The sequence below is a fragment of the Colletotrichum lupini genome, chromosome 3, assembly GCF_023278565.1.
Source record: "Colletotrichum lupini chromosome 3, complete sequence".
NCBI lineage: Eukaryota > Fungi > Ascomycota > Sordariomycetes > Glomerellales > Glomerellaceae > Colletotrichum > Colletotrichum lupini.
In genome coordinates this window covers 7861254-7882614 of record NC_064676.1, presented here as the reverse complement: position 1 = coordinate 7882614, position 21361 = coordinate 7861254, and the positions used below count along the sequence as shown (strand labels likewise).

The 21361-nt window shown below is 43.4% G+C and overlaps 8 protein-coding genes across 8 annotated transcripts; 6 read left to right on the top strand and 2 right to left on the bottom strand.

The window, feature by feature from the left end:
• Positions 1-656: 656 nt before the first annotated feature.
• On the top strand, positions 657-1580 carry CLUP02_07089 (uncharacterized protein; the record flags this gene model as incomplete). Its single annotated transcript, XM_049286086.1, has 2 exons — positions 657-1107; positions 1174-1580. Coding segments are annotated over 2 exons (858 nt in total), but the record flags the coding sequence as incomplete, so codon positions are not given.
• A 4174-nt stretch (positions 1581-5754) lies between these two features.
• Positions 5755-5955, top strand: CLUP02_07088 (uncharacterized protein; the record flags this gene model as incomplete). The annotated part of the gene is made up of 1 exon (XM_049286085.1): positions 5755-5955. A coding segment is annotated over one exon (201 nt), but the record flags the coding sequence as incomplete, so codon positions are not given.
• A 2282-nt stretch (positions 5956-8237) lies between these two features.
• Positions 8238-8534, top strand: CLUP02_07087 (uncharacterized protein; the record flags this gene model as incomplete). The annotated part of the gene is made up of 1 exon (XM_049286084.1): positions 8238-8534. A coding segment is annotated over one exon (297 nt), but the record flags the coding sequence as incomplete, so codon positions are not given.
• Positions 8535-9709: 1175 nt separating this feature from the next.
• Positions 9710-11478, top strand: CLUP02_07086 (uncharacterized protein; the record flags this gene model as incomplete). Its single annotated transcript, XM_049286083.1, has 2 exons — positions 9710-10088; positions 10151-11478. 2 exons carry the CDS (start codon positions 9710-9712, stop codon positions 11476-11478), a joined length of 1707 nt encoding a protein of 568 aa, XP_049143226.1.
• Positions 11479-12023: 545 nt separating this feature from the next.
• Positions 12024-14633, bottom strand: CLUP02_07085 (adventurous gliding protein Z; the record flags this gene model as incomplete). Its single annotated transcript, XM_049286082.1, has 1 exon — positions 12024-14633. The coding sequence occupies one exon, from the start codon at positions 14631-14633 to the stop codon at positions 12024-12026; it is 2610 nt and encodes an 869-aa protein (XP_049143225.1).
• Positions 14634-15349: 716 nt separating this feature from the next.
• Positions 15350-15661, top strand: CLUP02_07084 (uncharacterized protein; the record flags this gene model as incomplete). The annotated part of the gene is made up of 1 exon (XM_049286081.1): positions 15350-15661. One exon carries the CDS (start codon positions 15350-15352, stop codon positions 15659-15661), a length of 312 nt encoding a protein of 103 aa, XP_049143224.1.
• An 822-nt stretch (positions 15662-16483) lies between these two features.
• On the bottom strand, positions 16484-18671 carry CLUP02_07083 (primary-amine oxidase; the record flags this gene model as incomplete). Its single annotated transcript, XM_049286080.1, has 2 exons — positions 16484-18465; positions 18569-18671. The coding sequence occupies 2 exons, from the start codon at positions 18669-18671 to the stop codon at positions 16484-16486; spliced, it is 2085 nt and encodes a 694-aa protein (XP_049143223.1).
• Positions 18672-19323: 652 nt separating this feature from the next.
• CLUP02_07082 (uncharacterized protein) lies at positions 19324-20937 on the top strand (the record flags this gene model as incomplete). The annotated part of the gene is made up of 1 exon (XM_049286079.1): positions 19324-20937. One exon carries the CDS (start codon positions 19324-19326, stop codon positions 20935-20937), a length of 1614 nt encoding a protein of 537 aa, XP_049143222.1.
• Between the last annotated feature and the right edge of the window lie 424 nt (positions 20938-21361).

The window sequence follows — 21361 nt, the reverse complement described above, 5'->3', positions numbered from 1 at the left end:
CCCTAACCCTAACCCTAACCCTAACCCTAACCCTAACCCTAACCCTAACCCTAACCCTAACCCTAACCCTAACCCTAACCCTAACCCTAACCCTAACCCTAACCCTAACCCTAACCCTAACCCTAACCAAATGAAGAACTTTTAGTTATAGCGCGCTATATAGCTAGAATTAAAAACCTTTAGCTATAACTATAGCGCTTAGCTTTTTATTTTTAATTATAATACTTACGAGCTTTAACTATAGCCCTGTTATACTTTTAGCTATATAGCTAAAGTATTTAGCTATAGCTATAGTACTTAACTTTTTATTTTTAATTATAATATTATTAAGCTTTAGCTATAGGCTTATTATATTTTTAATTACGTAGTTAAAAAACCTTTAACTATAGTACTTAACCCCGCTTAATCTTTTATTATAATACTTTATAATTTTTAGCTATATAATTAATTAAGAACTTTTAGTTATAGTATACTATATAACTAGAGCTAAAAACTTTTAGCTATAACTATAGTACTTGGTTTTTTATTTTTAGTTATAATATTTATAAGCTTTAACTATAGCTTTATTATATTTTTAGCTATATAGTTAAAGTATTTAGCTATAGCTATAGTACTTAACTTTTTATTTTTAGTTATAATACTTATAAGTTTTAGTTATAAACTTAGAGAATTTCGTGCTGACAACGGAGTCAAAGATTTACGGAGAGCCTAGTTCTGGCCAGTCAAGTAAGGATGTTGACCTCAGCCAATTCCTCCTAGATGCAACTCCCGACAAGGAAATCGGCGACGAATTCCGTTCACTAAGCGAACTGGTACGGTCTCACATTGAGAGTCATTACCATCTACAACCATTGCACTCTTCGGCTTCACTAGTTCCGAGCATTCGCGACTTGGAATTGCCCCAGACTCCAGGGTCAACTCCCGAAAGCGTGGCCGCTATCTGTGCCAATCCGGTCAGTCGACAAGTCGGGCTTCAGCACGTTGTTTCCACGGCCATTCTCAACAGTATCGACTTCCCCTCAGGGGGCCGATTTTCTGTGCTTCCCGAACCAGTGACAAACTTTCTCCGCTCCGTCCCAAGGGATACCCAATACGACAACTCTAGTGGTGAGAATTTGATAGCTCCAGGCCTCCCAGATCACTGAGATTTGCAAAGCTAACTTTGGTAACTAGCGAAAATGCTCGCGTTGTCACAATGGCGTAAATTATCGGCGTTTCTACTGCACCCAAGTCGCAACCAACGGACTCCACTTTCAATGCCAGACTCGGCGGCAGCTCAGCATGCTGCTGATCTCACCGCAGCTCTTCAGGTCTTTCTTAGGCCTTTCGTTCCTGCAGACCAGACCAGACTAGAGGAGCAAACGGAACACCTTCAGGCGGTCATTCTGGAATGTGCAAAGTTTGGTTGGTTGGTCATGTCACAACCCAGCGACTGGCATTTCAAGTATGGCCAGGGTGGAGGAAACTCGGAGGTCCGGATGCTCGTCGTTTTTCCTGGTCTTGATAAGTTAAGTGGCAAGGATGGAAAGTTGTATCGGTCACCTCATCAGGTCGTGGCGCCTGTGGTAACACAAGTTTAGGCAGTTAGACTTTGGTCCGGTTGGCTGCAGACTGTATCGACACAAGCAAGCTCCTTACTTCAAGTCAGTAACATGACTCAAACTAACATGCAGGCGGGTAAAATTACAAAAGGACCCTGTAGTGTGGCAAGTTGTAAGATGAAGATGTGGATATTGACTGTGTGAGCTATCTTCAGCTCAGCCTGCTCTACCCCTAGAAAAGTCGTGCCGTCACACTGACCCTGGTGAAACCCCATGGACTGTTAGGCGCTAAGACTGTGCTGTTGGTTCAAAATGTGTTGCTTTTTTTTTTCCAAGCACCAATCAGGCTGTTCATCACATTCCCAAGAGAGAAAGCCCAACCGCTAATTACTGTGCCACATGCATGTTGGCTCTCCGTGAGTGCATCTACCCACCCCACCCCCTTCACCACGGCTCAGATAGCCTAGCTAGCCTTTAACTCCGTATTCAGCCCCAGCCTAATAGTTCATATTTAGGCACTTGCAGATTGAAAATAGGGGCTCGTCTTGTTACATCCTTTGATGCCACAGCGGAGTGTCCTACTTAAGTCGGTTAGTGACTACTGATTGCCCAGGTTCACAAACGACACATAGGTAAGTAAGGAAGCCTTCTAGGTAACATCACCGAATCTCCTCAAACGCAAACGCAGAAGATCCACGCGAGAAGCATGATACCATATACTTGAAGGCGTTGGGTTCATACCGCAGCCTGCTTACTATAGCGAAAGCTTGGCCCCAGCAATCAATACGCCCCTCCAGAATTAGGACATGCACTATGCATTTACTTACTTTTATGCTACTAGACAAGAAGACCTGGGTCGCGTCCGCTAGGTCCATTATCACGGTCGAGCTCGGTACAGAGCTCCTTCTATTATCTCAATTATACACATTATCTCGCTAATATAGTATTGAAGTGGCAAGAAACACAGTCTGTTGGATTACGAGGCAGAAAAGGGGCCCTATTAGGTAGTTAGGTAGGGGTGGTAGGTAGGCAGTCTGGGCCCGTGCAGACGGACCCTTTTACCTACTTATACCCACTAAGGGACCGCGGGCTCTGCCTACGATCTTCCCCTCCGATACACACGCAATAGACCTATACTAACTTATTAACCTAGTTATAACTAAAAGGTCTAACCTACTTATATATATACTAATACTAATTAGTAGTTAAATTATATATATATTTCTACCGCAGGTTAGTAAGGATATAATTATAAAAGAGATAGCCTTAACTTACCTCGCTAGTTATTTTAACTTATTAACTTAGTTCCGTTTATTTAATTAATAATAAGCGGCCTAGTCTATACTACCTTAGCTCTCCTCTATTATTACTAATTAATAACTAATTAACTAGTCGCGGGTTATTAAGAGCGCGCTCTATTATATACGATCTCTTTTACTAAGACTACTATTATAAAAAGATTAACTACTTTATTATTACTATTAACCTCGCCTCTACTATTAATATTATTTTTACTAACCTTATTACTATTACTAACTTCCCTCTAATCGAACCGCTCACAAAGGAATTTATTTTAAATATATTATAACTAAACGCTACTTTAAACTAATAATAAGTAAGAGGAGATTAATTACTAAGAAATTAATTTAATAATCGCTAGCGTACTAACGCTTAGTAATAGCAAGACCTTTAGAATTATAAATATATTAATAATAAATCTCTCGCTAATAATAAAGTATTTTAAAATACTAAAAAAAAAAAAAGATCTTAATAGTAGTAGTAGTAGGGATCTATTTTATACTATTAATAAATCTACCTCCTTCTAACCTAATAAAAGCTCCGAGACTAGATTAGTAAAATAAAGTACGAGAAATACTAAAAAGAATTACTAATTAGTAGCTAACGAAATCCTCTATTTATTATTAAAAATACGGTTATAAAAGGCCTTTTTTCCCTTTTTACGACCTTCCGCTAACCTTAGTAACCTTCTATTTATATACCTCGTTAAAAAAGTAGAATTTTCTAACTAATAATAGTAGCCCGCTTACTATTATTAAAACGATCGCTATAATTAACCTACTACTCTTTCTAACCTAATTAATATTATACTATAATTATAATATAATAATTATATCTTATAATAATCTTTTATTATATAACTTACCTCGTAAATATACTATAGTAACCGCTAGCCCTAATAGTAAGTAAAAAAGGTCTAACGATTAGTTAATATTACTTCTAGCTTACCTATACTCTTAAATTATAAAACTATACTTAATTTTAATTTACTAATAAGACTACGTTAACCTAACCTAATAGGGCTTATTTAATATTATACCCGCCCTTATAAACGATAAAAAGCTTAATACTTTTATCCTCTATATAATAAGATATTACTATCGAGACGGCCTAACGGGCGAGGAGCTATAAAAAAGACTTTAAAACCGACTTTTAAAGCTAGGAAGTAGGGGACTTCTTAAGAATAAAAAGTACGATTCTTAAGAAACTAAAAAACTTCCTTATAAATAATAGTATTAATCTAATAATTAAAAATCGTAATTAAATAATAAAAAAGATCGCTAGTACCCTTAATACTTAATACTTCCCTACCTAGACTTTTAAAAAAATCGTAGCCTACTATAGCCGTACTAAACACTTTAATATATTATACTACGATCCTTACTTCCTTTACTTACTACTCCCGTAGTTAATAAATATTAATAATCTTATTTAATAAGCTAGAGAGATAGTAAAGGAATCCTTATAACCCTAACTTACTTAATCTTAGTAATTAAAATTCCGACCTTAGCCTCGCTATTAACCGACCGACCTACCGCCTCTTTAAAAAAAAGAGGAAAAAGAACTAGAAAATAAAGTTATTATTACCTAATAGCAAAATCCACCCCGTTAGACACTATACTTCGATATAAAAACTAAAAACAATATTATACCTAATACTTACTAATTAATTAACCTCGCTAAGCTCTATAACGATAAAAATAAATATAATAATAAAAAGTATAATATTTTTAGCAAAAAGCTTCGGATCTTTAAAGTACTATACTAACGGGTAGGAATTAGCGAATAATACTATTCTAATACTTTCCTAAATATACTTAAAAAAAGGGCGTTAACCTTCTACTTTAACTAACTTAGTAATACCTCTAACCCGCTTAGCTTTAATATAATATACTAAAGGACCTAGAAATACTTCGAGCTACTTATAAGCCGTTAAAACTACCTCGCTAAGCTTTATAACCTCTATTAATACTTTATAATTCGTAAGAACCTAGGTAAGTCAAACTAATAAATTTTATAAGCGTTAATTAACTATATTATAATCCTCTACAAGGCACTAGCTACCTAGGGATCTATCTTTAATATAAGTAACTAACTCCTCTACTATATAAGTAGTATACTAGAATATAAACTTACTATACTTAACCCGGTACTTATATTTACTAATATCTACTACTAGCTTAGCACTTCGATTAATACTATAAAAAGAAAGCGTAACCGTAGTAAGTAGTAGTATCTTTAAAATAGTACTTATAATAAAGAGGTCCCCGCTACTTACTAAACCGACCGCACTTATAATAGCTCTAATAAAAAAACCCGATTTAATAAATAAAATTAACGTAGCCGCGGCACTACTAATAAAAAGTATTTTATTTACTATAAAACTAGTTATTAGTTAACTAAATACTTAAAAAAAGAGCGACGTTAGGTATATAAAAAGTATAAAGATAGTAAGGAAAAAAATAAGAGATTTATACCGAGCTTATACTTATAGTTCCTTACCTTTTATAAGGGAACCGCCCCTATTAATAATAACGATAATAATACTATAATTTAATACTTTAATAGCCTCGACTTTAACTATAAAAATAATTACGAGGATAAAGTCTAAATCTTAATAATATACTTTATAACTACTACTAATAATAAAACCCTTATAAATATCCTCGCTACCTAGGTAATAGAGCATAGCCTTACTAGTACTACCTCTATTAATAAATTAACTAAGCCTATAGAACTAGCGACCTCCTTTTTATTAAATAAGAAGTACTCGTTAGGGGACTTTTAAAGTATTATACCTAATACTAGCGCTACGGAATTCTTAACTACGGGCTACCCTTAACTCCTCGTATTATAATAGTAACGACCTAAAGTTACTCTCGATACTTCTAGAGCTAGCGAAGTAAGTATTTAATTTAGTAACGGCGAACCTGTAAGGTTATTAAGATCTATAGTCGTTAGTACCCTATTTAGTAATATTACTTTTTATATCTTATTAACTAATACTCCTTTTTTATACTACTTAAAGGATATAAATAAGCTAAGAGTATACTTTAATAATATTAATAACTTACTAATTAAAGGAGATATTATAGTACTTATTATTTATAAATAGGGATACCCTTAGCTTCTACTCCTTAATAATAAAAAAACTATCGCTAACTACTTAATAAAAAGTAAATTACGCCGCCTATATCGATACTTCGGCTACCCTTCGGTTCCTCGTCTCTTAAAACTACTCTAGTAGTCTAGTAATAATATAGAAATCGCAGCCCTCAAAAAGCTTACAAAAATCTACTAACAATACTAACTCAACGCTACTACCCCTAGCTAATTCAAATTCACCCTATAAAATAATTATAATTTTAATTATAAAGTTATAATTAACGTAATATATTTAATAAATTATAAGGGCACTAACTAACTAGTACTTTACGTCGTTAATATTACTACTTCTTTTTAAATAGCAAGGTTCCTCGCGGATATAATTACGAAGTATATATAAGAAGCTCTTTAGCTATATTAAATCGACGTCTACCTCGGTCTACTAAACTAAATTATTATAAATATTAATAAGAACTTTAGCGCTATAAAGTTTAAATCTTCTACTAAATCTATATTTATTAAGATTAAAAAAGTACTTATTAAAGCTTATAATAGTATTAGTAAGGCTAAGAAATACTACGTAGTACTCAAAAGGGTATATAATATTATTTAAAATAAATACTTATTAATAAGCGCAAAGGCTATACTTTAGGCTATAATTAAAGTAGTTAATAATATAGTTAGCCTAAATAGCCTCGTTCTTATACTCCTTGTTTTTAAAGCTTTTTCGTACACTTTTAATAAATCTCTACCGTTATTAAATATTACCTAATATATAAAAATAGTTAAAAAAGTAATAAGAAAAGTCCGCAGACTTTATATTAATAGGTAAATAAGTAATGCACTAGCTACTTAAAATAAACTAAATATCTCCTATATTATTAATCTATTATTATAATTAGATATTAAAGTCTAGCGAGAAGGCAAGGGATAAAAAGGCCTATTTAAGCTCGTCTTAATAAATAGTATTACTTACGTAATAACATTACCTCACGGCCTAATAAGCTTCCGGGCTATTATAATTAAACCCTAGTACTTAGAAAAGGTCGACCCTAAACCGCCGGCCACGATAATAAAGCACGTTAACTACCTACTAATCCCCGTAGTTAACTAGCTAATTAATAATAGTACTATTATAAATAAAGTCCTCGATAAGATTATCGTTATAATTAATAACGACCCTCTATTACGGAATAAAAAGACTAAAAAAATATTAATACGGTATAGCTGTGGTAATACTTCTATAACTACGACCTACCTTATATTTAAAAAAAAAAGTAAATCTAAAACTAACTACTAAGCTCCGCAATAAGGGTATTATTACTACCCTAAGAGCACCTTTTATAAAATTTATTAATAAAAAGCTTTTAGGACTATTAAAGAGAGGGGTAATTAAATTCGTTTAACTTAGCCCTAAATATAGGGATATAAGGATATTTAAGTCTCGATTCGTTAATAAGATTAAAAACTTAGGACTTAACCCTATTAAAAAGTCTTACCTAGTTATATAAGGGTATAATAATAAAAGGAAAAAAGAGATCTTTATATAATTATTAATAATCTAAAGAACTAATTAACGTCTAATCCTCGTCCTAACCCCGACCCTAATCTGGGAAAGCTATGTTATTTAGCTACGAGATATTACCTAAGTATATATATAATTAAGCCAACCTCTTTACTATAAGGTTTTTACTTAATTACTAGCTCGGATCCGTTATCTATACCCTAAGAGCACTATTCTATACGTTATATAGCTACTATATAATCTTATAAAATCTAGTACTTATTAATAAGTAATATATAATAAGTATTATTTAAAAATACTCTAAATAATAATATCTACGTTTAATCTATACTTACTAATCTTAACAAAAGAAAACGGATCATTCGGTATTATTAATATATAGACTAATAATATTATTAAACTATTAAATAAAACTTTTAGCTATAAAAAAAACCGAGCTTAAGCGCACTAAGCTACTAACTAAACTAAAATAGTAACTATTAGCTAACGAGCTACTTATTTTTAATAATAAGATTATCTTATTAAAAAGTATTAATATAATACTTAAACAAAAGAACTAAGAAAAAAAGCTTACGTAAATTAACCCCTCGGTATTAAACGCTAAATAATAATTCGTTAAATAGCGAGCTCGAGGTACTTATATCGTATTGATTTACTAACTAGAAATAACTTTTAATACGTTATTTACCGCTTAATACTAAATAGATCCGTCGTTTACTAACTATACTACGCTAAACCGTTATATTAAATAGTAAATAAAATACTTAAACCGAGGGCTTATATTTATATTATTAAATTTAACTATAGCTAAACTCTTTATCTTTATAAATAAGTTATTTATAAATAACGCTAATTATACTTTAAAACTAAGTTATATTATTATCCTTATAAATAAAAAACAAACTAACGAGAGCTTTATAATTAATAATAATATTATCTACTATAGCTCTATAAAGAGCAAAAGGATTACTCAGAGCGTATTAGTATTAAAGGTTTATAAAATAGTTATAAATATTAACGTCGCCTATACTATTTTAACTACCCTAGACCTTATTACTAAATAACTCGACGTTCTAAAGATCCCTACTATAGTTTATATAAATTTATACTTACTATATAAATACCTCGTTAAGCTAAGTATTATATAAAAAAAGCACTTTATAATAAATATTATAGTACTTAGGTAATTATATAAACGCCGCAAGCTCTACGAGATCCGTTAGATTAATAGCGATAATAACCTAGCTAATAAGTTTATAAAAAGCATACCGAACAAGTCCCTCGAACAATTCGTTAGTAAAAAAATTATTATAATTAAAATAAAAAGATAAGTAATACGTAGTTAAAATAATAGTATACTATAGGCGGTAAGTCGTTTAGTAAACGTATACGCCTCTCGGGCTTCGGCTTAAAGAAAAACGTATATATTCGGGGCGTAGTTAAACTAATAAAAAGCTCTTTTTTAACTCCGCTAGATTTAATAATTTCTAAAGAGTTTAGGTATATAAATTATATATATTAGAGGATTAAAAAGTAATTAGAAAAAAGGGATACCCAAATTTCTATATAAATAATTATAATAGAAGCTATACTAAAGTTTTAATATACGGCTTTGGGTATTTCTAAATAGGGAATTAACTATAAATTCTATTACTAGTTCTCGCTAGCGGGGGACCTAGCCCCTATTCTAGCCTTTTCTACCACAAAAATAAGAAACATAGTCTGTTAGATTACGAGGTAAAAAAGGGGCCCTATTAGGTAGTTAAGTAGGGGTAGTAGGTAGGCAGTCTAGGCCCGTGCAGACGGACCCTTCCACCTACCTATACCCACTAAGGGACCGCGGGCTCTGCCCACGATCTTCCCCTCCTATACACACGCAATAGACCTATACTGACCTATTGACCTAGTCGCGACCAAAAGGTCTAACCTGCTTACGTGTATACCAACACAGTCTATGGTAACCCTCCTGGTTCTGTTGCTTTCGTGTTAGCTTTTCTAAGGCGTCTTTTTGGATCATGATTTGCTACATCTTCAACAGCTTGCTGATTTGACATTCGGTTGAGTGCATGCAAAGTTAAGCACTGGCGTTTCTCTATAGATCCCCTCAGCGCTCTACGTGCAACTTACTACATTGTTCTCTTTGGTATCGAACTGGATCAAGTCCCACAAGAAGTCAGAAACAGCCTAGAACTTGTGCGTACCTGCCACACCGACTTGCAGTATCTTATCGAAATCCGCAATGAGCTGCTGCCCCTTCTTCAGAGACGCCCCAAAGTCCTTGAGCGTGTCAACAGCATCGTCGAAACAACACACAAGGGCGGTCGAGGTCTGTGAGATCGTGGAAAAAAGTCGCCCTCAGCTGAACAATGGAAGGACCCCCTTCAGGAGTAGGCTGTCCTGGATTCTTTTCGACTCCGCACAGTTCAAAGCACAAAGACCGGTCATCAGTCGTCATCATGCTTCCGTTCTCGCAGAATTGAATTTCCTGCGACAGATTGCGCTGCTTGCGCCAACCCCGGAACGCGGTAATGGCGATGATGATGCCTCCAAGAAACCGACGATGTTGTTTGACAACGTTGCACTCTTGGAGGACTTGATCGGGAAGGCCAATACCTCAGGTACCGTACCCACTGTACCCCTTTGTGAACTTAATCCACCATGTATGTTGACGTTGGCTCAGGATCCGTGACCTCATTACCGGCCTACTCAAGCGATATCAACCCCCCCGAGCAGCGTCAACCAGCCGATTCAATAACAAGTCAGGCCTTCTTTGCTTTATCCTCCGGCCCTTCTACTGTGTACTCGGCTCTATCTCCTCTGCCTGTACCTACAGATTGTCCTAAACTCCCTTCCGACTTCCTTTCTTCCTCTTTGTCGAAGATTGACATACCCGAGCACCTCCTCGACCAACATCAAGATGCGCCGAGTATACTTGGATATGAGGAAACAGGAGGCGAAGTCCTAGATTTATCTGATGGAGACGGAATTTCTCTTTTGTTCGGAGATTATGCGAACATGACACCACTTTTATCATCAACGCCATCTGTGTCGAGCGCATCTACATCCATGTCACCGTGGTCTCCTGGTGCTGAGCATCTCCATCGACCAGCCTCCGTGGTGTCTTCCTTGTCGTCTATGCGTGGAACACCCGGGCTTTCCAACTCGGAGGCCACATTGGTAGTTCGATCCACCTCGGCAATGTCTTTAGAAAATACAGCCCAGAGGCAACGACCGCCGTCATTCCGTAAACAACATCAATCTGAGGAGTTCGATCATCGGAACCTTGACAGTCCGCCTGTTCCGGGCATGATTCAGGACTTAACATCACCACGAAGCACTTCATCTCCCTCTTCGGCTTCCGCGCCTATCTCATCTTCAGCACGTCAGTTCCGCTCGTGGTCGTCGCCATCGTTTTCACAACTAGGTCGACACAGACGTAAAGGCCCCCACCAGTCCAACCCTCCAGATGCGTCATCATCGCCAGATGTAGGAAAGAACCCCAAAGTTGCATATCCTGCTTCCTTTCCTCTAGATGCTAAGGATGATCAAAACGCCGTCTCAAATGGCCGTTTTCGCGCATATAGTCCCATATATCGCAACGAGGATGTCACCAGTCATCTCAACTCTCCATCTCAGCCTCGTCGGCTACAAGACCAGGCATTCAATACAGACTTTACGCACGAACAGCAATCATTGCCGTCACGGGCCCATCTCGCTTGTTACGCCCAAGAGAGGGCTCCTCATCCGCTTTCGCAGGCTATTTCTATCAATTCTCTGCGGGATAGCCATGTATCACAATTCCAGGATAATGTAGTACCCCAGCGAGAGTCTGAGCAAGTTCAAGTTTTCGAGATGCTGGGTTCGATTCCAAGCTTGGATCAATTCACCAGCTATCAACGTCTAAGTAATCAGAGAGACTTCATTGATGAGGCGTCTTCTATGACTAACCGGGGGAAGGAGGGCCCAAGTTCTGTTCCTTCCGACTCGCGGATATTCGAGCTGCCGTAAGCCTACAAGCAAGCACCGATCGAAATGCCTAGGAGGAGGCAATCAGATGGAATTGAACCTTTCAGTCTTGAAAACGTATAGCAGTGACAGCCAGTGTCTATTCGGCGGAGACGAGTGACGAAAACGATGCCCAATGCCAGTGTTCATACCTTCAATAATTACGATTGTGATGCTTGAGACTCACTTGGATGAAAGGTGGAATTGAGCAGTAGATCTTGTCATTTGCTCAGTTGTTTGCGAGGTAGTCTGAGGTGGAAATGTGTTAAGGACACAAGAGCATGGTGAAGATAGATCTGGCACACTATTACGAACATCGCGGGTCTTTTGCGCATCGGATCGTATGGTCATTGAAGAGGTAAAGTAAGTCAATTCACGTGTCATGATTCGTATCTAGTTCATGGGGGATTAGTTTATTAAGTACAACTTCGTGGCACTCTTGTTTGGTATCTCGGTTTGGTGTATGTCCTTCCCCTGGGGCCTGGTCGACTTCGCCCTTCACCTTTGTACACAGATCTTCCCAGTCATCAATGGAATTCCAGTAACACTTATGCAGCAACAGCCTCCTCCTTGGGCTTGGCTTCCTCCACTGCAGGCTCGGCGGCGGGCTTGTCGCCATTAACGCTAGCAGCCTTTGTGAGCTCCTCACGCAGCTTCTGCAGTTCGGCGGCGTGCTTCGCCTCGGCGGCAGCCAGATCCTTCTTGGAGTCCTCGAGGTCCTTCGTCAATGAGTCAACAGCAGAGGTCGACTTCTCGGCCTTCTCCTGCCAGCTGGCAGCTTCCCTCTTAGCGCTCTCCAACTCAGTAGATGCGTCCTTCTTGACGCTCTCGCTAGACTTCTCAAGGTCAGCATACTTGCTCTGCAAGTCCGCCAGCTCCTTGCTCAAACGCGAGGACTCCTCGGCTGACTCGGTCTTCGTCTTGTCGTGGGTTTGCTGCAGAGCGGCATGCTGCTCTTCGAGATCAGAGAGAGACTTCTTTGTGGTAGTGTGCTCCGCCTCAGTATCGGCCTTGGCCTTCTCGTGGGACTCCTGCTCTGACTTGTGCTTGGTCTCGGCATCGGCCAGGCTCTGCCTGATGGAGGCGAGCTCAGATCTAGCATCGGATTGTGCCTTGTCGTGCGACTCCTGGAGAACCTTGTACTTCTCCTCCCACTCCGCAACGCTCTTCTTCGCGGCCTCGACTTCAGCGCTAGACTCGGCTTGGGCCTTCTCCTGTGCTTGCTTGAGGACGTTGAACTTCTCCTCCCACTCCGTCACGCTCTTCTTCGCGGCATCAATCTCGGCACTGAAGTCAGACGCAGCCTTCTCCTGGGCCTGCTGCAAGGTGGTGTACTTCTCCTCCCACTCGGCAGCAGTCTTCTTGGCGGCGTCAACTTCAGCGCTGCTTTCAGACTGGGCTTTCTCCTGTGTCTGCTTGAGAGCGTTGAACTTCTCTTCCCACTCTGCAACACTCTTCTTGGTAGCCTGCAACTCTGCGCTGGATTCCGACTGGGTCTGTGCTTGCGCCTCCTGCAGCGTCTTGTACTTTTCCTCGGACTCGGCTAAGCTCTTCTTCACGGATTCCAACTCTGCGGTGGCAGCGGATTGCGTTTCCTTCTGAGTCTTTTCCAAGCCACTGTACTTTTCCTCCCATTCGGAAACGCCCTTCTTGGCAGCCGCCAGTTCGGCGTCATGAATCTCCTGTAACTTGGTGTACTTCTCTTCGGACTCAGCCAGAGACTTCTTTGCAGACTCAAGCTCGGTACCAGAGGCAGACTGAGCATCCTTGTGCGACTGCTCCAGCTTGTTGTATTTGTCCTCCCACTCGGCAACACTCTTCTTGGCTGACTCGAGCTCCGCCGCGCTCGACTCCTGCAGCTTCGCGTACTTGTCTTCGCTTTGAGCGAGGGAGCTCTTGGCAGTCGCCAAGTCTGCATCCGCCTCAGCCTTGATCTTGTCGTTGGTTTGCTGGAGAGCAGTAAGCTTCTCCTGGGCGTCGGCAAGCTCCTTCTGGGTGGACGACAAGACGGATGCGGAGTCGGACTTGAGGCCATCGAGGGTCTGTTGAAGGCTGGCAACCTTGTCCTTCGCTTCGGCGAGCTCCTTCTTGGTGGCAGCGACCTGCTCCTCGGAACCGATCTTGAGCTTGTTGTGGTTATCCTCGAGCTCGACAAACTTTGTCTGGGCGTCGAGCAGCTCCTTCTTGGCGGCCTCGAGGTCCGCATCAGCTTCCGTCTTACGTTGGTCAAGGGTCAACTGGAGAGCGACAAGCTTTTCTTGGGCATCGGTGAGGTCCTTCTGGGCGGCAGATACGTTGGCGCTGGAACCGCTCTGGAGATCGTCGTGGGTTTTCTGGAGAGCGGTGAACTTTTCTTGGGCATCGCTCAACTCCTTCTTGGCAGCGGCGAGATCGGAATCGGTGTCGGCCTTGAGCTTGTCGAGAGCCTCCTGAAGGGCGGTGTATTTGCTGCCGGCGGTGGCGAGCTCGGCTTCGGTGTCGGACTTGAGCTTGGAGTGCTGGCCTTCGAGGTCGGAAAGTTTGCCCTCGAGGGTGGTAACGGCAGCAACCTTTTCGCCGAGGGACTTATTCGCGGACTCGGCCTCGGCCTTGATCTTGTCGAGGGTCTCCTGCAAGGTGAATCGGGCCTGGTCGGCATCGGTCAGGCGCTCCTGGAGGGCCTTCAGCTCGTCGCGGAGGGAGACTTCGAGGGTCTCGCGCTCCTTCTTGGCCTCGGCCAGCTGCTCCTTCACGGCGGCAAGATCATCCTCAAGAGCCTTCTTCTCCTGCTGAACCTTATCGAGCTGCTCCTGGAGAGCGGCAAGCTTCTTGTTCGCGTTGTCGAGCTCCTGGGCGCGCTGGGTGTTGGCGTCGCCGTTGGCCTGAAGGTGGTGGTTGATCTTGTCGTTGCTGGTGGCAAGCTCGGACTCGAGAGTGGCGATGCGAGATTTGTTCTCTTGCTTGGTTGATGTCAATTGGGCATCGAGCTCCTGAATCTTTTTGCGCAAGTCTTCGGCCTCCTCGGAAAGGGAGGTGTACTGCTTCTCCTTCTTGGAAAGATCCTCCTCGAGGACAGTGATGGTCTCCTCACGGTCGGCAAGCTTCTGCTCGAGCTCTGCAGCAGAGCCCTCAAGCTGGTGACCGTTGCTTGGTGAGAAGACTGAGACAACGTTGCCCATGATGGAGAATTCTCGTCAGACTGAACTAAGGGGAAGGGGGGCCTGTTGTCGGTTCAGTCGAGGGAAGGTAGAGAGGCGGGCAGGGCAGTTGATGGGATAAGATTGGTTAATGGGTAAAGATTTTGGGGGAAAGGCGCAGTGCAGGCAAGACCCATGAACGTCGGTGAGTCGACTTTCCTCGAGGTTTCCTTGGGGAGTGAGGCAACGGTGAGGAGTAGGAGGAGGAGGAGTACGGGATAGTAGGACCGGGAGGGAATTGTCAGTAAAAGGTGAGGCAAGGTAAACAAAGAAAGGCGGTCAAGGGGATTTTCTGCACAGCATAGCACCTGCCTGGCCAGGGTGCTCTTTTTTTTTTCTACATGGCAATCGCTCTTTCTGTATTTTTTTGGGCCGTTATCGTGGGTCACTGGTTTTGCACCTGCTGCTTCACTCGTTCATGTGGTGATAGAAATGAGCGACCTGCTTTCTAAGTGGCTGGACCCCTGCTTTGGACCCTCCAAATTATTGGCAGCCCGGCCGTTGGGCCCACTCAAGCTATTCTAATTGGGTGTAGTGGCGGCATCCCCATGGATGTACTATCTAGCAGGCCACAGTGCACAAAGATACCTCTGCATGGCCTGAGGTCACACTTTGGGCGCTCAGGGACCTGTCATTGTGTGACCATTGATCAACGAGCCCGTCAAGGATTTTCCTGCCAAAGACGTGGGGGCCTCTCAATGGCTGCTAATTACTCCGTACTGCTGTTTCTTTACCGTTGGGCGCAAAGTTTTTTTTTTTTTTTTTTTTTTTTTTTTTTCCAGGTGGTACTGGCACATGGCGGCGGCGAAGAGAAACAATGTGTGTCCCGTATAGATACCTTCTATTACGTAGTAGATATAAACAAACACATTGTGTCTGAATCCGTACTTACTCCGTACAGCTTGGGAAGGTGCTTGCTGACTACCTTCCCTCAATGCTTCTGCCTCGGAGGGGAGAAGATGGCAGAATCCAATGGAGAAGAGGGGAAATATCTGCTGCCTCAGGTATGAAGCTATTTTACCTTGTCTTGGGCATGAGGGGTCTCCCCTTCGTACATCGCATGGTACCTTACCTGCTTACTTAGGTAGGTACGGTCCACGAATACCTACATAGTAAGAGAAGTTCAAGCACATGTAAAGCAATTGAGTCGTCCCCCTCATCATCTTCTCATGCAATCTCCCACCGTCAATACCTCAGCGAAGGCTGCGGCTGCTTCTGCGGAACATCTCACTGGATCCACATGTTCAGATCTTACTTGAGTCATTGGCACCCAAGCTTAGGCCGGGTTGGACGTCACGACACAGCCATATACTACCTATGTAGAAACGGATACACCCCTGACATGCCAACTCATTGAAGATAAGCACGTCAACGCGTCACGGCATCGCTTTACTCGAGCATCGTCATCCGCCTTCTTCACTTGTAATTCCAAAGCAAAAGATGCCAATTGGACCATGGCTACCATACTACCTACTGAGGTAAGGTACCTAGGTAAGCTACTTCGTAGGTACCAAGCCTGTGCATCTTCTGCAGACCGCCTGGATGACAGACTCGACATAAGGCCCGCGGCACGGATACCTTACTGTCGGTCACATCACGCAACCCTTGTCACAATCTCCGTCTTGCCCTTCTCATCCACCGTCTGTGCGATTCACCGGACTCTCATTAGAAGCGTCACCAAACACCAAATTTCGGGTGAGTAAATGACATTCATCCACACTGCGCTTTTCTACAAATCCAAATACGACAATCTCAACCATATGTCTTCCACCTTGTTTGTTTCTCCCCAGTCTTCACACGCTGTATCAACGTGTGGGTACGGATACCATTCCTCACAACCGAGCGCAACCACGCTTCCCCTCATTGGCGCAGAATGCATCCTTGGACGTCCGATCGACACACACCGACGACGGCGGTACCCAAAGTCCTGGGTTCTTCTCAAAAAAGTTGGACGCCCGCAGCATCACGCTCACCGGCTCTGCTGGCATAATTGGGAAGTCCTCCGTCCGGGGAAAGTGCGTGAGACCAAATTGAATGTAGCACACAATATCTGTGTTTTCGATAGACTCGTTCCGAGCCACCCAATCCACGATTGTCTGGTTATGCGGATGCTCCTCTCCCGTCGACTGGCAGACGTAGTCCCCAGCCGGGAAAAGCTCGTAGTCTTTGTACGGCACTACCCAAAGACTCTTGCGAGCAAACGCCGCCCGTTTGTATACCATGCTCCCTGGTTTGGCCAGAAGAGGCGGGCAATTGGGATTGATGATTTTGTACCCAACCGGCTTTTTGGCTGAAGGGTTGATGCTATTCGGATTGATGATATCCCACGCCCGACTCGTCTCGTGGCAATACACTGCAGCACCCTCCTCCGAAGTACGCAAAGGTGTCTTTTTGCAATAGAAACCATTGCCAAAGGGGTTTTCTTGTGATCCCACGGGCGCGTCCGATGGTACCGCGTCGCTTTGTAGCACTGAATTGTTTCGCCCATCAATCTCGGGATCAATTCTCAACGAGAAGATATGCTGGTGATTATGGGCATTCAATCGGGACGCAACCTCGGTGCCGTACGGAGCTGCCGACTCGGACGGGTGCATGCAATACGTGTTCAACATGCCCGTCAGCTTGATCTCGAGTTTATATGTGCCGTCGAGAGTAAAGGTATGGTAGAAAGCATACTCGTAATTGGCCGCCGTGATGATCTGGGAAATGACGAGCTTCCGATCACGGGCTGAAATAACACTGCCATCACGAAAGTCCGTATGCTTATAGAGAAGTCCGTTATCCTCCTCGTGGATGCAAATCGCGTTTTTGATCATTGCTGGTTCGCCTTTGGATGTCGTCATGACTGCGTCGAGATAATGGATCTCGCCCTTGCAATCGCAGCCAAGCTTGAGCGAGTTCGTCATAAGGCCGCTGCCGTATTCACCAACGTCAAAGGCGTGCTTCCGCTGGTGTGGTGGATCAGGGTTGCCGTACGGGACAACCATTTCGACAACGCTAATGCGGTTGAACAGTGTTCGATCTTGTTGTTGTTGTTGGTCGTGAATGCGCACGTCTGAGATCACGATGCCTTCCCGGTAATTGAAACCGATATGCATCTTGTAGCCCGCCCAGAAAAGCTCGTTCCCCTGCATGCGAAACGAAACGCCTTGCGGCTGGGTGATGTCGATAGGCTTGAGCCTAGTGCCATCGTATGACTCTTGAATAAAGTCTGGTAGGTAGTTGTGTTCGTCCAGCGGGACCTTGGTCCGTTCTCCGTTGACATGTCGGACGTCAATAGCGAGGACCTCTTCCGTCTCGGTGTCCACAACCACGGAAAAGTCCAAGGGGTGTGCGTACTGGTTGTCCATTGATGACTTTCGGTAGTAGGGCAGACCTTGCTGCAGACGCCGTTCAAACCCCCAACGGTGGTCGAATCCAATGGCCCAGGCGTCGAAGAACACTTTGGACATATCGGTAATGCCAATCTCACGGCAAACCTCAATGATTTTGGGGTTCAGCCGGGCAACTCGTTCCGTAACGTCGAGGTCTTCAAGAGTCAGGGTCGGTGCGACCTCCGATACTGCTTTCCAGGTCTCAACCTCGCCTTTGGCCAGATTGACAATGACCTCGGCAACCTTGCTCGAACCACGCTCTGCCAGTATGATAGCAAAGGCACGCCGTTCGGGTCGCGGCCCTCGCCCTGCACGGAACTCTGCATACTCGCTCTTGGTAGGTTCACGTAGAGTTAGACAATTGAATTTGACCGAACTAGCGTTTCTGTGCTCACGGATGAGCCTGGCAGCAACTCGTAATTCGTCGATTGACAGCGGATCTGGAATATTACATTAGCTTCACAATATCGCAATTGAACCTGCCAGCAACCGTCTCAGGTACGCAGGCATTGCCGTACGTCAGAAATCAAGACTTTGGCATACCAAGAGGATGCATCACTGCTTGCTTAGACAAGTCAGGAGCTTGGTCGCCTTCTTCATGATGGAAGATTGTGTAACCAGGAAGAGAAGTTGTGTCTTTGATCATGTTGACGAAAATATCGTATAAAAGCACAGGGGGGCGAACACAGGCTTCTAACGCCGTCTTAGAATTGAGAGACAACGGCTATACTTATACTCATGGTCACTCGACTGACGAATGGTATTTACGTAAAATGTCGTGCCATCTACGAAGTCCACTGGGGCTTTTGCTCGCCGGCCCGTTCAAGCTTTGGTCAGATGGGTATCAGCTTTACGATCCAGATCTCTGACGCACGCGGGGATGACCGGGACAAGGGATGTTGTTAGACTCGTTGTCGTTGATGACTAGTGGGACCGGCCCGGCTGGTGGGGGCGAGAGAACCATGAGTTACCGGCATAACGAGTCGACCACTCCTCAGTAGATGAATCTACCCGGATGATGCGTATCTCCGGCCCCAAAAAGATTAGGTTGTTATTATATGCCAACACTAATCACTCACTCCGAGTGTTATCGACTCCAAAAGGGGAAGATCCGACATCAGGATGAGGGGAAATAATTATAAGAAGTAGTGCACTGCCGTGAAAGAGGGTATTGGCCGAGACACGCCAACCAACTACCACAAGAGAATGTCACACTCTCATCTTTTCAACCAAGCTTTTCCCCTGCTTCTACCTCTGTTGTTCAAAGCCTCACGAGCGTCCCTGTCCACGCGATCGATATGGATGCTGAGCAAGGTCCCACGTTGAAGCCCTCAACGATGTCGCATCAGGCAGCTCAAGATGCAGTAGATCTCGCCGAACTTGGTCATTCGCAAGCTCTCAGTCGCAAATTCGACACGTGGAGCATGTTGTCGCTCGCCTTTGTCGTTCTAGGCACCTGGTCAGTCTTTGCACAAAGCCTGGCCAGCGGCCTCACCAACGGTGGTCCGATAACCATCCTCTGGGGCCTGTGTTTGGTCACTTTTTGCAATACTTGCATCGGCGTTTCCCTAGGAGAGATGTGCAGCAGTATGCCAACGGCTATGGGTCAGGCATACTGGGTCTCACGGTTATGGCCTACCTCAGCTGGTCGCTTTTTGTCGTACCTCTGCGCCTGGATCAATACCTTTGGATGGTGGACTTTGTCAGCTTCCACCGTAGCGTTTATGACCGAGTTCATCTTGGGAATGAACTTGCTTTTCGACGAAACTTCGACGGCACCTCAAACTGGCTGGGTTCAGTTTCTGGTTTACCTTGGCACGACAATACTCCTGACTCTCTTGAATATGATTTCTTGTCGAAGGGACAAGATTCTCCCCATTTTTAACAACTTTGTTGGGATCACGTTTGCCGGGTTATTTTTTGTTTTCGGACTTGCCCTACTCATATCGGTTGGGACCAGGGACGGACTCCATTTCCAACCCGCATCGTTTGTGTTCGGAGCGTGGATTAATCGCACGGGATGGGGCGATGGTATCGTGTGGTTCATGGGCCTCGTCCAGAGCGCCTACGGACTCACGGCTTTCGACGCCGCCATCCATCTCGTAGAGGAGATACCTGCACCACGAAAGAACATCCCCCGGGTCATCTGGTTATCTATTATTTGTGGTGCGGGTACTGGATTCTTGTTCATGGTTGTCTGTCTCTTTTCCATCCAAGACCTCGAACAGGTCCTCGACCCGACAACAGGCCTCCCCTTTATGGATCTTGTCAAAAGCACGGTTGGGCTGCAAGGGGCAGCCGTCCTTATTGCTCTTTTCATCATCAATGGCTTGGGCCAGGGAGTCACTGTCTTGACGACAGCGTCCAGACTCACATGGAGTTTTGCGCGCGACGGAGGAATCCCGTGGAGTCCCTACTTCTCCCATGTGGACGAAACTTGGAAGGCACCAGTTCGCGCGCTTGGGCTACAAGGAATCATCATCGGTCTCGTCGGTCTACTTTACACCTTCTCCAACACAGTTCTGGAGGCCATCGTCGGCGTCAGTACCATTGCCCTTACGATATCCTACGCTATTCCCATACTCACGCTTCTTCTGGTTGGGAGAAACAAATTGCCCCCAGCGGAATTCCGTCTTGGTCGATATGGGGCTGTCATCAATTGGGTTTCGATTGTTTATTGCTTGGTTACGACTGTTTTCTTCTTTTTCCCCGCCGAGCCCAACCCAGCTATCGCTGACATGAACTATGCTATCGCTGTCTTTGGAATTATCCTCTTATTCAGCATTAGCTTTTGGTTCATCAAAGGAAGGCAGACGTATTTGCAAGTTGAAGACATTGCTGGACGGGTCATATATGGCACGGCTGAGCATCAGCCCGAAGTCACGGCTGAGCCCAACACAAAGAGAGACTGAACCTTTGTACTTACGCTGTTATCTGTAAACATGTTGAAATAGTTGCGAATCAAGAGAAGCAAATAAGTCTTCGTCTAACTCACTTCATGCTACCCCACAACCCCCATGTGCTACTTCGACACCGGTTTGCCAACGCAAGTACTTGACAAAAAGGCGGATACTCACTGACAAGAGTATTCATTAATGAGGTTATCGTTTGCATCTATCGAGGTGATAAGCAGAGGTGCATTTCGAGTTCTCAGAACGCACACGAATGGGTGAACATATGGGCCGGGAAGTGGATGAATTCGCAGTTCCCCAGATGCCAAGTGCTAGCGCTCTCGGCTAAAGTCTTGGCCATAAAACTAGCCGCTTCTGGATTGATGCAGACCCGCCGCAAAAGCTTGGCCAAGAATCTAGCCTCTCTGAGACTACCTAGGTACGG